The following is a 16,288-nucleotide window of genomic DNA, read 5'->3' on the forward strand; positions in this document are numbered from 1 at the left end:
TTATGCTGACGACCTCCTGTTCTATGTCAGTAGCCCCCTTATTTCTCTACCTTACCTATTACTAGAACTGAAACAATACAGTTTGTTATCTAACTTTAAGATTAACCTCCAAAAGTTGAAGATGAATGTTATGCCCAGGCTGCTATACTTGCTACAGAAGCGTTCATACAGTTTGTTTGGCACGGTAAACACCCCCGCCTAAACTAAAAGGTGGTATAGGATTTCCTGACCCAGCGCTATACTACACAGCAGTCCAGATGACTAGAGTAGTGGACTGGTGCAGACACCAAACTCTTAAACTTTGGTTCATGTTGGAACAGGAGGCGGCGGGCGCACCACTTGCAGAGATGCTGTAGGCAGGTAAACAATATGTATCTCACCTTACCAGTCACCCACTAATAGGCCCTGTCTTAGCCAAAATAGGTAGATTTTTTAAATTGGATTAGTTGGAGAGCTTCACCTCGCCTATGATGTCCGTAATAGGACATCCGGGATTTCTTCACAGACTCACTGATCCATAATTCAGCTCATTATCACCTCAAGGCCCAATGCATGCCTCTCAACTCCTGGGTACCAATGGCTGGCTTGCAATGAGGACTTTGTTCCTCAGTTCGTCCACCTCTTTGCTGCCTCAATGGAGGGCACTCCAGTTGTCCCATTTCTTTCAATCTTTGCCAAAACATACAGTGTTCCCCAGAGAATTGCATGCATTTGAAGAGCTATGTCTAGGAAGGGACCCAATTCGAGGATCTCTTTCTACTTCTTACAAATATCACCTGGAACTTCATGCTTGTTCCGACCCCCTCCCTTCCTTGCTAAATGCGAAAGGAAACTAGGGGTGATATTCTCTGGCCCACAAAAGGAGCTATTTTTTTGTACATAAATCATCCCTCTGTAGAAGATACCAGGAAACCACATACAAGTTAATGACACATTGGTATAGAACTCCATCACTCCTTGACAAGTTGTTTCCTCAACAGAGCGATCAATGCTGGTGATGTGGTTCGTCCAAAGTCACTCTTAGCCCTTGTACACACGGTCGGACATTCCGACAACCAAATCCGTCGGATTTTGTCCGACGGATTTTGTCCGAAACTGTTGCATACACACGGTCGGACAAAGTTGTCGGAAAATGCGATCGCTCAGAACGTGATGGCGTTATTTCGTTACAACGGGACTATCATCAGACTAGTAGCCAATAGCTTTGATGTAGGAATTTGATCTGAGCATGCTTGGCACTTGGAATTCTCTACACATGATCGGAGTATGTCCGATCGGAGCATTTTGTCTGAAAATTTTGCCAACAAGTTGGAAAACTTGGTCCATCGGATACTCCGACGGAAACAGTCCGATGGAGACCACACACAGTCGGAATATCCGACAAAATGGTCCGATCAGACACATTCCATCAGAATCTCCGACCGTGTGTACAAGGGCTTACACATTTTCTGATAGTGTCCTAAGCTCTGCATTTTCTGGCAACCTGTGCTACGACTTATCCACAAATTTACCGACATTTACTTACAAACCTCTGCTTAAGCACCTGATAAACGCAGCTTAAGTTTGCATCCCTGGTATGTGGAAACAACAATCTGCCCCGACAGTTACACAATGGCTCGCAAGGGGGAATGATATCGAGCAACTGGAAGACGTTACCTTGACCCTCTGTGACAAAACTAAAGAGCATAAGACCAGATGGTTCTATTGGAGTCTTTTTCGCTTCTCTGAGGAATACTTGCAATACGTCCGATCCAAACAATGTTTTGGCCTGTGCTCTTCACTAAGTCATGGCCCTGACCTATTTTTTTGTGGCTCCCCCAGTGGTAACCTTCTCCTACCCCTTCTTCCCCCCCTTTTTTTTCTTTTCCCCCTCCTCCTCCTCTTTCTTCCCACTTCCCCCCTCTTCTTTCTTTTTCCTATTTTCTCTCTATACTATACTAACAGAAAAACTTTTGGATATGCTCAGATTAAAACACTTATAGCCTTATCTGACTTTTGTACATCTAGAATGCCTGAGCATTGAGGTTTCCGAGACATAGGTTCCTATTTTGCAGCATATCCTAAACTCCTGGACTTTACTGTTTACTTTCAACTGAAAATCTACCTTATACAGTTATGTATTCTTTTGTTAACTGATGCAAATCCTCTAAATAAAAAATGTAAAAAAAAAAATAGGCACTAGACAGGGGAGTCCGCTATCGCCCCTGCTTTTTGCACTTCATGTCGAGCCTCTGGCAGCCACAATCTGGAAAACCCCAGACATTAAGGGGACAGAGAGTTTAAAATTTCCCTGTTTGTGGACGCCATCATTCTCCCACTGACACAGCCTAGAACATCCCTCCCTATTCTTCACGCGGAACTGGAATGCTATGGGGCTCTATTGGGCTATAAAATAAATACTTCTAAGTCGGAGGCCCTCCCAATTAACACCCCGGTAGGGGAGGTAGCACATCTCTCAGCCAATTTCCCTTACAGCTGAAGAACTAAGGCACTAAAATACCTGGGAATTTATATCACCCCGCAGTATTCCACCCTGTATCAAGAAAACTTTCACCCCCTCCTCCATAACATAAGAACCCTCCTCCAACAGTGGAAAAAACACCATATCTCATTGCTCGGGAGGATTGCGTCCGTAAAGATGATGATCCTCCCGAAACTATTATACCTCTTCCAGACCCTACCTATACCAGTCCCCTATGGCCAACTGAACCAACTACAAGCTAACTTACTGAAATACACCTGGAACTACAGGAGGCATAGGATCCCACGCTCTGTATTGCAGGCGGTCCAACTGGATGGCGGCCTGGCCTTCCCTACCCTCATTAAGTACTATCAGGCAGCACAACTGAGGGCGATAACTTCTTGGTTTACGCTTCATTCATATAATAAATGGACCGCAATAGAGAAGTTATGGCTAGCCCCAATACATCCCAACAATTTATTGTGGAATGCGAATGTGGAGGTGGAACCCGCACGACTTCTAGGCCCGATGGCGCTGCTACAGAAGCTCTGGCGCACATTGTCACGTCAACATAAACTGTCATCGGAGAGCTCGCTCCTGACCTCCTTTGCCTGTAACCCCAAAATGCCAGATAGTCTGACCCATCGGAAGTCCTCCCCTTGGACCACCAGAAATCTTTTCCATTATGGACATCTGGTCGATCCTTGCACCCGTAAACTGCGTTCCTTTGCAGAACTACAGTCCAAATTTGATCTCCCGAAGCAGGTTTTCTACGGGTATCTCCAAATCCAACATTATGCCTTAACATTTGCGCCGAATCTGCAATTCTCCACTCCAACCCCCTTTGAAAACCTCATCCTCACAGGCTCGGCTCAAAAAGGTCTGATCTCGGACATCTACAAAATACTGAATGACAGGCCCGAAGTTTCCATGGGCAAGCATAAATATATGATTAAATGGGAAAAGGCACTGGGTGAGGAGATACACGTAGACCAAAGGAAGGTCATATGGATCCAGGCATCCAAGACTTCGATATGCATGCTCTATAAAGAAAATATTTATAAGATACTCTATTTCTGGTACATGACCCCTGACGTACTCCATGCCATCCACGCGACCAGTTCCAACCATTGCTGGAGATGCCTGGGAGCCAGGGGAACACTGTACCATGTTTACTGGGCATGCCCTTTGATAGTACCTTACTGGGATTCAGTTTGGCAACTCCTGACTCACCTCCTTGAGAGGGAGATCCCCTTCACCCCTAAATTTTTCCTGCTGGGGCTGTCGCCTCTGAAAATCCCAGCCCCACAGGGGAAACTAGTTAGGCATGTCCTCACGGCAGCTTGCTGCCTAGTGGCATTGAACTGGAAGAGCCACTTCCCTCCTCCAGAGGGAGCGCTGTATGCTAGGATCAGAGAAGTAGAGATAATGGAGAAGATGACAGCATGGATGCAGGACCGCCTGGACAAGTACAACCTGGTTTGGGAACTATGGCACCACCGGGAGGAACCTACCAGTCCGGAATCAGGTACTGGTTGAGATTGGCCGAGCCTTCCTTTCCCCCCCCATGCCCCCCTCTTTCCCCCCCATCCCCCTTTTTTTTCTGCCTCCCTTTTTCTTTTTTCCCTTTTTTTGGGTGCCCTTTAGGGACCTATGTACCCACTTACTACACCAGCTGGATGGTATGTTTAACAGCATTATCATTAGTTGTTTATATAACCTGATCTGAACAGCCTTGAGAAGTGTACAATAAAACATGGAAAGCAGATAGATAGTGAACACGAACTTGGAAAACTTGCATAGCCATGTAATTTCAAGGTGAAAGTTTTTCTTTGCCTTGTTGGTTGAAAGACCATTGCACTTCAACTGTATGTGAAATATCTTTCAATAAAAAGTTATTGATAAAAAAATAAAAATAAAAGAAAAGAAAAGAAATGTCTATCTATCTATAGTGTATATATATATATATATATATATATATATATATATATATATATATATATATATATATATAGATATAAAATTTTCCATATACAAGTTAGCTGATCTTATCTCCCTGTTAAAAGGAGGTGACTTTGGGGTGCCTATTAATGGCCCATTCGCATGTCCAATTACATGTTCAGAATGTTGTGTTTGGGTTGAGGGCCAGGCCATTTGGAGCTAGTCTAGAGGCCAATGAAGAGCCCTGAAAATTTGAATGATCACTTTGTGTAATTGTATAGTGCCGATGCCAGTGTTAATTTAGTCAACTAAAATGACTAAAATACGATTAAAACTAAAACAATGGAGATGACAAAAATGCAACTAAAACTAAAATGGAATTTTAGTCAAAAGACTAAAATGGGACAAAAACTAAAATGCCATTTTAGTGAAAAGACTAATACTAAATTGAAATTTGAATTCAAAATGAACACTGGTCTGCAGTGCATGTTCATATCGCAATACTATAAATAATAACATCTTTGATTTTTCACTCCAGCAGTATATAATGAGTTTGAAAATTGTAAAGAAATGTTAACTAATGCATTACAATTTAATTACACGCATTCGATTTTAGACAACTAAAATGAGTTTTAATCAACTAAAATGTACTGGAGATTTAGTCTACTAAATACGACTAAAACTAAAACAATTGCAGAAGACTAAAATGGGACTAAAACTAAAATGCCATCTTAGTCCTAAGACTAAGCCCTTGTACACATGGTCGAACATTCTGACAACCAAATCCGTTGGATTTTGTCCGACGGATTTTGTCCAAAACTGTTGCATACACACGGTCGGACAAAGTTGTCGGAAAATCCGATTGTACATAACGTGATGACGTTATTTCGTTACAATGGGACTACGTTCAGGCTAGTAGCCAATAGCTTTGGTCTAGGAATTTGATCTGAGCATGGGTGGCACTTTGTCCGTCGGGGTAGGCTACACATGATCGGACTATTTTTGTCGGAAAATTTTACGGACAAGTTGGAAAACATGAGCATGGATGGCACTTGGTCCGTCGGATACTCAGACGGAAACAGTCCAATGGAGACCACACACAGTTGGATTATCCGACAAAACGTTCCGATAGGACACATTCCGTCTGAATCACCGACCGTGTGTACAAGGGCTAAGACTAAAACGAAATCGAAATTCACTGCCAAAATTAACACTGGCCGATGCTTCCCACTTTGAAAATAAGGATTAAAATGTTTCACTGTACGAGCATGGCTTCAACTCATTGGTCAGAACTTCTGCTTCGCAGCACTGGGGTCCTCAGCATGTTCCCTGTGTGCTTGCATGGGTTTCCTGCAGGGAACTCTGGTTTTCTTCCATGTTCCAAATACACGCTGACAGGTTAATTGGCTTTTGCATAAATCGGCCATAGTATGTGTGTGCATGTGTATGTATGCATATAAGATAGGAACCTTAGATTGTAAGCTCCTTGAGGGCAGGTACTGTTGTAAAAGTACAATATGTAAAGCATTGAGTTAGTTGTTGGTGCTATATAAATGACTGAAATAAATAGTAATATTATGTAGAGTAAGTTAATCTATGTTGAAATGTTTGCATTGTTTGCTGCAGTGTGATGTGACTGATTGATGGATCCTCTGTCCCCGCAGTGTTCCACAACCTGTGGTCTTGGGGCTTTTTGGAGAAACGTTGAATGCAGCACAGAAACGGAAGAAGACTGCAGACACATTAAAAAGCCTGACCCTGCAAGAAGATGTCACTTGCGCCCATGTGCGAGCTGGAGAACTGGAAACTGGAGCAAGGTAAATATTACAGTCTTAAAAGATGGATATACAATTTTGGGGAATTATACAAGTTTATACTGTATATGTGCACGTAAAAGAGTTTGTATATGTGTGCATGTTGAGTTTTGTTTAACCACTTGACCTCCAGAAGATTTACCCCTCTTCATAACCAGGCCATTTTTTTGCAATACGGCACTGTGTTACTAATTCAGGTCATATGACGCTGTACCCAAATAAAATGTATTTAATATTTTTCCCCCACAAATAGAGCTTTCTGTTGGTGGTATTTGATCACCTCTGCGTTTTTTAATTTTTGCACTATAAAAAAAAAAAGGCAGACAATTTTGAAAAAAAAAATATATTTTTTACTTTCTGCTATAAAAAGCATCAAATTCATTTTCATAAATTTAGGCCAATATGCATTCTGCTACATGTTTTTGTTAAAAACAAAAATCCCAATAAGCGTATATTGATTGGTTTACACAAACGTTTTAGCATCTTAAAACTATGGGATATATTTATGTATTTTTTTCTTTTATATATACTAGTAATGGCGGCAATCAGTGACTTATAGTGGGACTGCGATATTGGGTCGAACAATAAGACACTAACTGACACTTTGCTAAAAATATCCACAAACCCTGTACTAATGGTACTGGCTAGGAAGGGGTTAAACATCTAGGGTAATCAAATGGTTAACTGTGTGCCTAGCCAGTGTTTATGTGTACTGTATGTGCTATTTTTACTAGGGGAGGAGATGAATTCTAGTTCCTGCTTTTCAGGAATACAGAATCCATCCCTTTCCCCCGTCAGACGGGTGATCTGCCTTGTTTACATAGGCAGATCCCAGTTGCATGTGTATTACCAATGATCAGTGGGTGCCGGAGGACATTGAGTTACCGGCATCCGCAGATCGCCTTCTGCTGTGAATATTTACAGCAGAAGCAGTCCACCTGCGGCACGCCCCCTGCAGGCGGAAGTGCAGAATGATATATATACGTGGTTCTGCACAGAAGAGCCATCCTGTAGCAGTAAAACTGCTATCGAGCGGATGGGAAGTGGTTAAAGAGGGATTCCACCAAAAAAAATAAATATTAAAAGCCAGCAGCTATAAATACTACAGCTGCTGACTTTTAATAAATGGACACTCACCTGTCCCGGGTTCCAGCGATGCCGGCAGCCGAGGCCGATCGATCGCTCGGCTCTCGGCTGCTGTCGCCACCATTCTAGGTGAGGGAATCAGGAAGTGAAGCGAATCGGCTTCACTTCCCGGTTCCCTACTGCGCATGCGCGAGCCGCGCCGTGCAATAGGAAATCTCCGCGCTGTCACTGGGACCCGTGTGTGTCCCAGCAGACAGCACGGCAGGGCAGGAAGAGGCATAGACTCCCACGGGAGTCTATGCCCGGAAGTGGGTGTAAATACCTGTCTTTGACAGGTATCTCCACCCCCCTCCCCCCTGAAAGGTGTCAATTGTGACACCGGAGGGGGGGAGGGATCCGATCAGCGGAGGTTGCACTTTAGGGTGGAATCCCGCTTTAATAAGTGAGGATTAAAGTCCAAATGTAGACATTTTTTATCTCTAACTGCCTTTAGCGTTCATTTTTTAACTTTTGTTTTTCATATACATTGTCCATGAAGAGTGAAAACTCTCTTCGAACCTCTATGTTTTTATTACAGAAGCTACAGTGCACTTCAGGCTGAGCTGAGAGGAGGGATTGAAGAGGGAGAAAAAATAGTTTTTATAAATTTATGTAAAAATATGAAAAAAATATTTTCCTTAAGTGGAACTGTGTAAAATTATAGTTTCCCTATAAAGTACTGTATGTGTATAGAGTTGGTTATACCTACAACCCCGTCAGTTTTTTGTATTTTATTTTTCTGTCTCATCAGGGAGATATTCGTTCACTTCCTTACCTGGAAATACAGAAGTAAGGGGAAAGCTAATCTTAGGCAGTTGTTATTGGAACCAGTGTCCCCACTGGAAGATCCTCCCACACCTTCTGTTCTGGTGAAAATTTTAAGAAATTTCCTATCACTTTTTTGTCTTAGTAACAAAAGTCACCAGGACTAATAGAGGGATTGTATATCCACCACAGTGGAGACACATGTAGCAAAACTAAACCAACAGAGTTGCTTGCCCTTTCCCTTTCTAAAACGAAATAAAAAGATCAGATATACACTATATTACCAAAAGTATTGGGATGCCTGCCTTTACATGCACATGAACTTTAATGTAATCCCAGTCTTAGTCATAGGGTTCGAGATTAAGTTGGCTCACCCTTTGCAACTATAACAGCTTAAATTCTTCTGGGAAGGCTGTCCACAAGGGTTAGGAGTGTGTCTATGGGATAGTTTGACCATTCTACCAGAAGTGCATTTGTTCCTCCACCCCAAACTCGCTCACATATGTCTTTATGAACCTTGCTTTGTGCACTGGTGCGCAGTCATGTTGGAACAGGAAGGGGCCATCCCCAAACTGTTCCCACAAATTTGGGAGCATGAAATTGTCCAAATGTCTTGGTATGCTGACGCCTTAAGAGTCTCCTTCACTGGAACTATAGGGCCAAGCCCAACCCCTGAAAAACAACCACACATATAATCCCCCCTCCACCAAATGATTTGGACCAGTGCACAAATCAAGGTCCATAAAGACATGGATGAGCGAGTTTGGGGTGGAGGAACTTGACTGACCTACCTAGAGTCCTGACCTCAACCCAATAGGACACATTTGAGATTAATTAGAGTGGAGACTGTGAGTCAGGACTTCTTAACCACATCAGTGCCTGACCTCACAAATAAGCTTCTCCCAGATGAGTTGAGGCTGATATAGCTGCAAAGGGTGGGCCAACTCAATACTGAACCCTATGGACTTAGACTGGGATGCCATTAAAGTTCATGTGCATGTCAAGCAGACATCCCGATAATTTTGGTAATATTGCGTACATATTCTGGGGTTGATTTACTAAAGGCAAATAGACTGTGCACTTTGCAAGTGCAGTTGAACTCATTTTCCTCAGAACTTAGTGAATGTGGTGAAGCTTCACTTTGTAAAGAATACTCTATCAGGTGCAAGGAAAATTTTAAAAAAACACAGCATTTTGCTTACATATAATTGCATGATGAAAATCAGTAGAGCTTCACCACATTCAATAAGCTTTGGGGAAAACAAGCTCAACTGCATGTGCAAAGTGCACAGTCCATTTTCTTTATTAAATCTACCCCTACAGTATATATTATATTTCAGCTTTACTTAACTTTTTACCATGGAAGAACATGTTAACACCTATTTTTGCATCTATAGTTCATGCTACAATAGCGTGATCAGGAAGCTGTAGCTATTATAAATAAAAAATAGAAATAAATTGTTATTACTTTGTGGGTCAGGGTAAAACATACCCCATTACATTGGAGGGCAGTGGGAAGAATATCCAACTATGTTGGGGGACAAAGGGAAGAATAACCCATGACCCTAGCTGTCAGTGGGAAGAATATCTTGTTACATTGTAAGTCAGTGGAAAGCATACCCCATTACATTGAGGGTCAGTTGGAAGAATACTCCAGTACATTGGGAGTCAATAGTAAGAATACTTTATAGTGGGAAGAATAGCAACCTCTAGTGTGCTATTAGTTTAGTTCAGGCAAATTTATGACTCATGGTAAGTGTGAGTCTGGAATCTGGGTCAGGGTTTAATGCAGGTCATGCTGGATGACTCATACAGGCAAGTATCTGGTACCTCCCCCTAAGTCTGGAAGTTTGGAGAAATGTCTATAAGTTAGTGGGTGGAGGCCAGGAGGGCTGATCTGCATACTTGAGAGAATGTGACCAATCCCCAGGTGTAATGTCCTGGCAGGGTAGTTGAGTGAGCCTTTAAGTATGAATGAGCCATGCTAGCAGGGTGGAATATGGAGTGCTCAGTGGCCTAGGAGGGGTCTCCTAGGTCTAGGGGAGACCCCAGCCCCAGGCTGGGCTTGGGCTGGCTCTGGAAGATCCATTTAGCAGTATCTTCCCTGAGAGCAGTGGGAGCAAAGAGGACAGAGTGAGTACATCAGCACACCCAGTGATTTTCAAGGGGAGAGACTGCCACAGATAGCAAACTTTCTAAAGGACAGCATTGTACTTAATCCTTTTATTACATTGCCAGGAAGGCTGGTATTGCCTGCAAGAAGTGTAGCTGGGAGAAGTCCTACACATGGAGAAGATACACTCCTACATGCAGTTGCCTCATATTTTTTGTGCTATTTCCAAGAAGGGCTGAGAGCTGTAATGGGCTTTTGCTACTAATCTACTAAGGACTGTGTGAGGAAAGGAAAGAAAGCAGTTCAGGATCTTTTTGTACAGAAGAAGGAAGTTGTCCCCTTTTTGCTGTTGTTCTTTGATACATATTTCCCTTTACCCCATTCGAGTTGTACCCCTAATAAAGCAGAAAAACAAACCAAGCCAAGGGACTGACTTCTCGTGAATGTTTATTGCCAGGCTGTGCAGGAGTAGGAGAACCAGTTACTAGCGGCCCCTGCGGGGGGGGGGGGGGGGGGAGGGGTAGTGCTACAGTTACTTCCCTGAGAAACCAGGGGAGAGAATCCACTGGGCCCATGCAAATAGCTCTGCGAAGTGACGTTGGTTCCAAACCTATGCAGGAACCTTCAGATAGTAGATCAATCTGCCACTGCTCAAGAGACCCCTAGTAACTTTTAATGGAACTCTATCTACGGCTCCACAGAACAAAGGTTGTCACCTTTACAATAGAACTGTAGAAACAGAAATATCTATGTTCAAATACAAATAGTCACAGTAATCATCTTTTCTCTTTCGGTGCACAGTGTTCCACAAACTGCGGTGGTGGATTCATGACCAGGGAAGTACAATGCATGGATACACGAGAAAATCGGCCTCTGAGACCATTTCATTGCCAATCCCCAGGATACAACCCTGAGCAGAACATTTCCTGTAACCCTGAGCCTTGCTTGTCGTGGCTTGCCAAACCTTGGAGCGAGGTAGAGTACCAATACTGTCTTATTACAAATGGATCAGTAATAAAAGTACATGTTGACTGCGACAGGGCTTAGATGTACTTTTGAGCACAGTAAAGCCTCATGCACACTGCACATTGAACTCATTTTCCTCAGAACTTAGTGAATGTGGTGAAGCTTCACTTCGTAAAGAATACTTTATCAGGTGCAAGAAAAATTAAAAAAAAACACAGCATTTTGTGAGTTTAGGCCTTTTTTTTCTCCCCTTGAACTCCCCTAATGTTATCCTATGTGTCAATTTTTAGCAGTTTAGTAGCAGAGGAGTTTAGCAGGGGAGTTTAGAAGATGTTTTTGGAACACCCTAAAATCGCATTCAGGAGAGGAAATTTTGACCAAAAAAAACACTGTTAACTTTGTTAAAAGCACCTAAACGCTAGACAAGTTTAGCACTTCAGCATTTATTTATTTCAATGGCCAGAATAAATTTAAATTCTGGGCAATAAAATAAATGCTCAAACTTCAAACTCTTCTAAATTCGCCTAAACTGGTTTAAAAAAATACAGCTTAGGTCAGTTTGTGCCTATAGGTAGCAAAGACCAAGAGGTGGCAGTTCCCTGCAGAGGTATTAGCTACACATACATTTTTCCATTGTTCACAGAAGTAAAGAAAAAAATAAGAAGTAAGCTTATTTACATATTGTAGGCCAGGTTAGTACCAGTAAATCAAGAATCGAGATGTTCTTCTAGGCAATAAATGTAACCCCAGTAGAGGGATTTTACTTTGGTCAACAAAGAATGTGAGCATATAGCTTTCAGTGGTTAACAGTGGCGGCTGGTGTTTGTTTTTTTTCTTTTGGCTGGGCCACAAAAAATGTACCACATTGTGGCAGGTAGCAGGTTGCATGGTGTAGCTGCTTGGCTTCCGAGTCCTCTCCTCCATAACGGCTTCCAGCTCTTCCCCACCTCAACTTCTCCTCCTAGGCGTCCAATAGGCTCGCCTGTCCTTTCAGCCAATCGGGTGACTGGTGTCAAGACCCGCTTTGTGATTGGCTGGGAAGAGGATCAGTGTTACAACAGCGAATATTCAGCCCACCATATATTGAAGCCTATTAGAGCCTCTAGCTCAGGGATCTCAAACTGGTGGCCCTCCAGCTGTTGTGAAACTACAAGTCCCATGAGGCTTTTCAAGGCTGACAGTTTTAAGCATGACTCCCACAATCAGAGGCATGATGCAACAGCTAGAGGGCTGCCAGTTTGAGACCCCTGCTCTAGCTCTAATCAGTGCTTCAAAAAAACAGCCCCTCTCCATTGGAATTCATGCGCCAATGTCCTGAAAGGGGCCGTGCGCATGAATTGGGGAGGCGGCAATGGACAGGGTTAACAGTGCCCGTTTGCCTTAATGGATGGGTTAATGCAGATAATGATGATGTAATTTTGAGTGTGCCATGATGACATCATGACCCTGGATAAAAGCAAAATGCCTCAAGATTTCTCCAGAATTTACTAGGTCACCTAGGGCAGCTTATGTGCCTGTAAAAATATCCCTGCAAGAAAATCTAATGAAACAATCTAGGTATTTATGTAGATGTACATCTTTACAGTGTAGACTGTATAGATAGCTGCATTGCGATGTATTGCATTTTTTTAAAACATTAGTCCATGTGTAATTTTGATGCACAGATAAAGCTCAACTGATGACGCCCTCCAAAAATTAGCAACTCGTGTTGATAAACATACATGAACAGGCTTTTAATCAAGTGGCTGTGAAAACAGTTATTTTTGCCTGTAATGGAAAATTTGATAGCTCATTTTATACTGATAATTGGTAGGCCTTTACTGTGGACCTCTACTGTACTCAAATGTTTATCAAAATCAATATTAACTTTCTTATTAAGATTGAAACATAGGTGCTGAAATACTTCCGTTTACTAGATAAAACCTTCCTCCAGGTCCATCCACTGCTGGTCACATGACAAAAAGCCTAGGCGTGTTGAAGGGGGGGATCAGAACTTACATTTGCTAATCCTCCCCTTCAGCAGCAATCATCTTTTGGTTTTAGGAGAGCATCACTGGAGGGTGCCACAAGCAATATTTTCTCCTGGAAAAGAATTGTAGTCATTTTACTTTTTTATTTATCTGTTCCAACTGTTTGAGTAGAGGTTCACTTTAACAGTTTTGAGTGGGGGTATATAAAACTGACACTGAAAGCTGAACAGCAACAACCCAGAACATAGATACACAGTTCTCCTTTGTGATTCAGCTTGATAATCTTCATACCGCATATCTGTAATGTATTAATAATTATCTGGATTCTGGGAAGACGGCAGGTCGATCTATGAATTGTGCGGTGAGCAAAATTAAATGACTGGACACACAAAGAGCAACAACTAGATTAGGTTGCGATTTATTCATTCTACGAAAGCTACTTAGGGCTCTCCTGCTGGGAAATAACGCCATAATGGAGAAAAAGTAATTGCGAGTTAAACATGAAGAAATACAACACAGCATGCTTCAAAACTGCTTTTCACTTTAGCCAATCAAAATAGCACACAGATCATTGAGACATGTCTCGGACATAATGAAACCATCATAAGAGGATTATTATGGCGATAATGGAAGAGAGAGCCTATGTATACATAACAGCAAACACAGATACTGTCCCATCCCTATCATTATTCCTTAACCACTTAAGATCGAGCCTCTTTTTGAGATTTGTTGTTTATAAGTTAAAAACTGTTTTTTTGCTAGAAAATTACTTAGAACCCACAAACATTATTTTTTTTCTCGAACATGGCGGTTGTTGCAATACTTTCTGTCACACCGTATTTGTACAGCGCTTTTTTGAATAAAAAAATAAGACAACAGTAAAGTTAGCCCATTTTTTTTTTATATTGTGAAAGATAATGTTATGCCGAGTAAATTGATACCCAACATGTCACACTTCAAAATTGGGCCCGCTCCTGGAATGGCAACAAACTTTTACCCTTAAAAATCACCATAGGCAATGTTTAAAAAATTCTACAGGTTGCATGTTTTAAGTTACAGAGAAGGTCTAGGGCTAGAATAATTGCTCTTACTCTACCGATCACGGCAATACCAATATGTGTGGTTTGAATACCGTTTTTTTATGCGGGCGCTACTCATATATACGTACGTTTCTGCAAGCGAGCTTGGCAGGACGGGTCGCATTTAAAAAATAAAAATAAAAAATTCTTATTTATTTGACCTTTTATTCTTTTTTTAAATAAAAAATTGTCACTTTTATTCATATTACAAGGAATGTAAACTTCCCTTGTAATAGAAAAAAAGCATGACAGGACCTCTTAAATATGAGATCTGGGGTCAAAAAGATTTTAATTAAAATGTATTTTTTAAAAATGGTTCTTTAAGAGCTATGGGCGGAAGTGACATTTTGACGTCGCCTCCACCCTGCAATGTTATGGAGACGAGTGGGGGCCATCTTCCCCTCACTCGTCTCCATGCCCAGCAAGGGTGAAAAAGATCTGTTCGCCACTGCCGATGGCTCTGGTAAGCGAAGGAGGGCACCGGAGCGCAGCAGGAGCAGGGCCCCTCGCCCGCCGCCGATAAAAGTGATGTTGCGTTGAATCCTCTGCAGAGACCACTCTTATCAGAAAGTGTACTGCTGGCTGAAGAAGAGGATACCGGGGTTATGGCAGCTAGCTGCTGCCATAACAACGATATTCCTCTTCAAAATAAGGACGTATATCTTAGTGTGGAAGTGGTTAAGTGACCTTCTCACCAGCACTATTCCCAAGTCTTATATTTACCTTTCCACTCATCTAAGGTCTTCTAAGGTCTTCATTGTGTAGATTATTAGGGCATACATGGAAGAATTCCCTGTTTGTTCTTTTGTTTAGGGCATCCATTGTTGGGATGTAAAATTGATGTCTTTCCCACAGGAAAAGAGATTCTGCATGCCAGGAAGAAGGAGAGCCCAGTGGGTCGCACAACAGAGACACAAAATTGTCATATTAAGTTATTTCTCACACAAAACATATGCATACTTACTAAATTACACTCCAAAATACATTCTGCTACTCCTCCTGAGTATGGCAATAGCACGTGTGAGACTTTTACACAGCTTGGCCACATACAGAGGCCAAACATCCAAGTAGCACCTTTAGGTGTTCTAGGAGCATAAATTACACATCGAAATTTCTTGACTACCTATCACACTTTTGAAGGCTCTGGAGCAGCAGGACAATATAAACGCCCATAAAATGACGCCATTTTGGAAAGCAAATACCCCAATGTATATTCTATTAGGCATTATGAGTCTTTTAAACATGTTATTTTTTTTCCACAAGGTTTTGGAATATGTGGAAAGAAGATGTAAACGTATTTTTTTTACACAAAGTCGCCTCCTGAGTATGGCGATACCACATGTGTGAGGCTTTTAGCCTGGCCACATACAGAGGCCCAACATCCAAGGAGCACCTTCAGGTGTTCTAGGGACATGAATTACACATTTAAATGCCTGACAACCTATCACATTTTTGAAGGCCCTTCATATTTCTAACACATAGCATGTACATACTAATTACATGCCAAAATACATTCTGCTGAGCAAAGGGTAAACAAAAGATTAGCTGTGGTTTTAGTATTGCAGTGGTCCAGAGAGGTCCAGGTAGCAGGCAGGTCCAGGTAGCAGGCAGGGACATGGTCAGTGACAGCAAAAGGATCATCCATGCAGCAGGCAAGAATACTGTGCATAGTCAGTACAGGCAGAGATAATGTCAGCACAGCCAAAGCATTGGTCCAGGTAGCAGGCAGGGACATGGTTAGCAGCAGCGAAAAGATCGTCCAGACAGCAGGTAGGAATACTGTCTATAGTCAGTACAGACAGCAGGCAGAGATAGTGTCAGTACAGCCAAAGTATTGGTCCAGGCAACAGGCAAATGATCCATAAAAAGTCCTGGGTCAGTGCATGCAAAGATAATGCAAGATCAGCACAGCCACAATATTGGTCCAGGCAGCAGGGAGGAACATGATCCATAAAGTTCTGGGTCATTACAGGCAGCAAACAAAGATATGATTAGCATAGCCAAAGTATTGGCCCAGGCAGCAGGCAGGAACATCAAGCTTAGGGCCTCGGTCA

The 16,288-nt window shown here is 42.2% G+C and overlaps 1 protein-coding gene across 1 annotated transcript in view; it reads left to right on the plus strand.

Moving 5' to 3' along the window:
• Nucleotides 1-16,288, plus strand: part of ADAMTS12 (ADAM metallopeptidase with thrombospondin type 1 motif 12) — a 678,211-nt gene that overhangs the window by 606,578 nt on the left and 55,345 nt on the right. Inside the window, exons 20-21 of the mRNA XM_077462890.1 lie at nt 6,067-6,219; nt 11,021-11,194. Of these exons, the coding sequence (XP_077319016.1) occupies nt 6,067-6,219; nt 11,021-11,194 (327 nt within the window). The remainder of the gene's footprint in view (nt 1-6,066; nt 6,220-11,020; nt 11,195-16,288) is intronic.

The sequence above is a fragment of the Lithobates pipiens genome, unplaced genomic scaffold (genome assembly GCF_037356315.1).
Source record: "Lithobates pipiens isolate NorthernLeopardFrog02 unplaced genomic scaffold, aLitPip1_a1.2 Scaffold_3, whole genome shotgun sequence".
Lineage (NCBI taxonomy): Eukaryota > Metazoa > Chordata > Amphibia > Anura > Ranidae > Lithobates > Lithobates pipiens.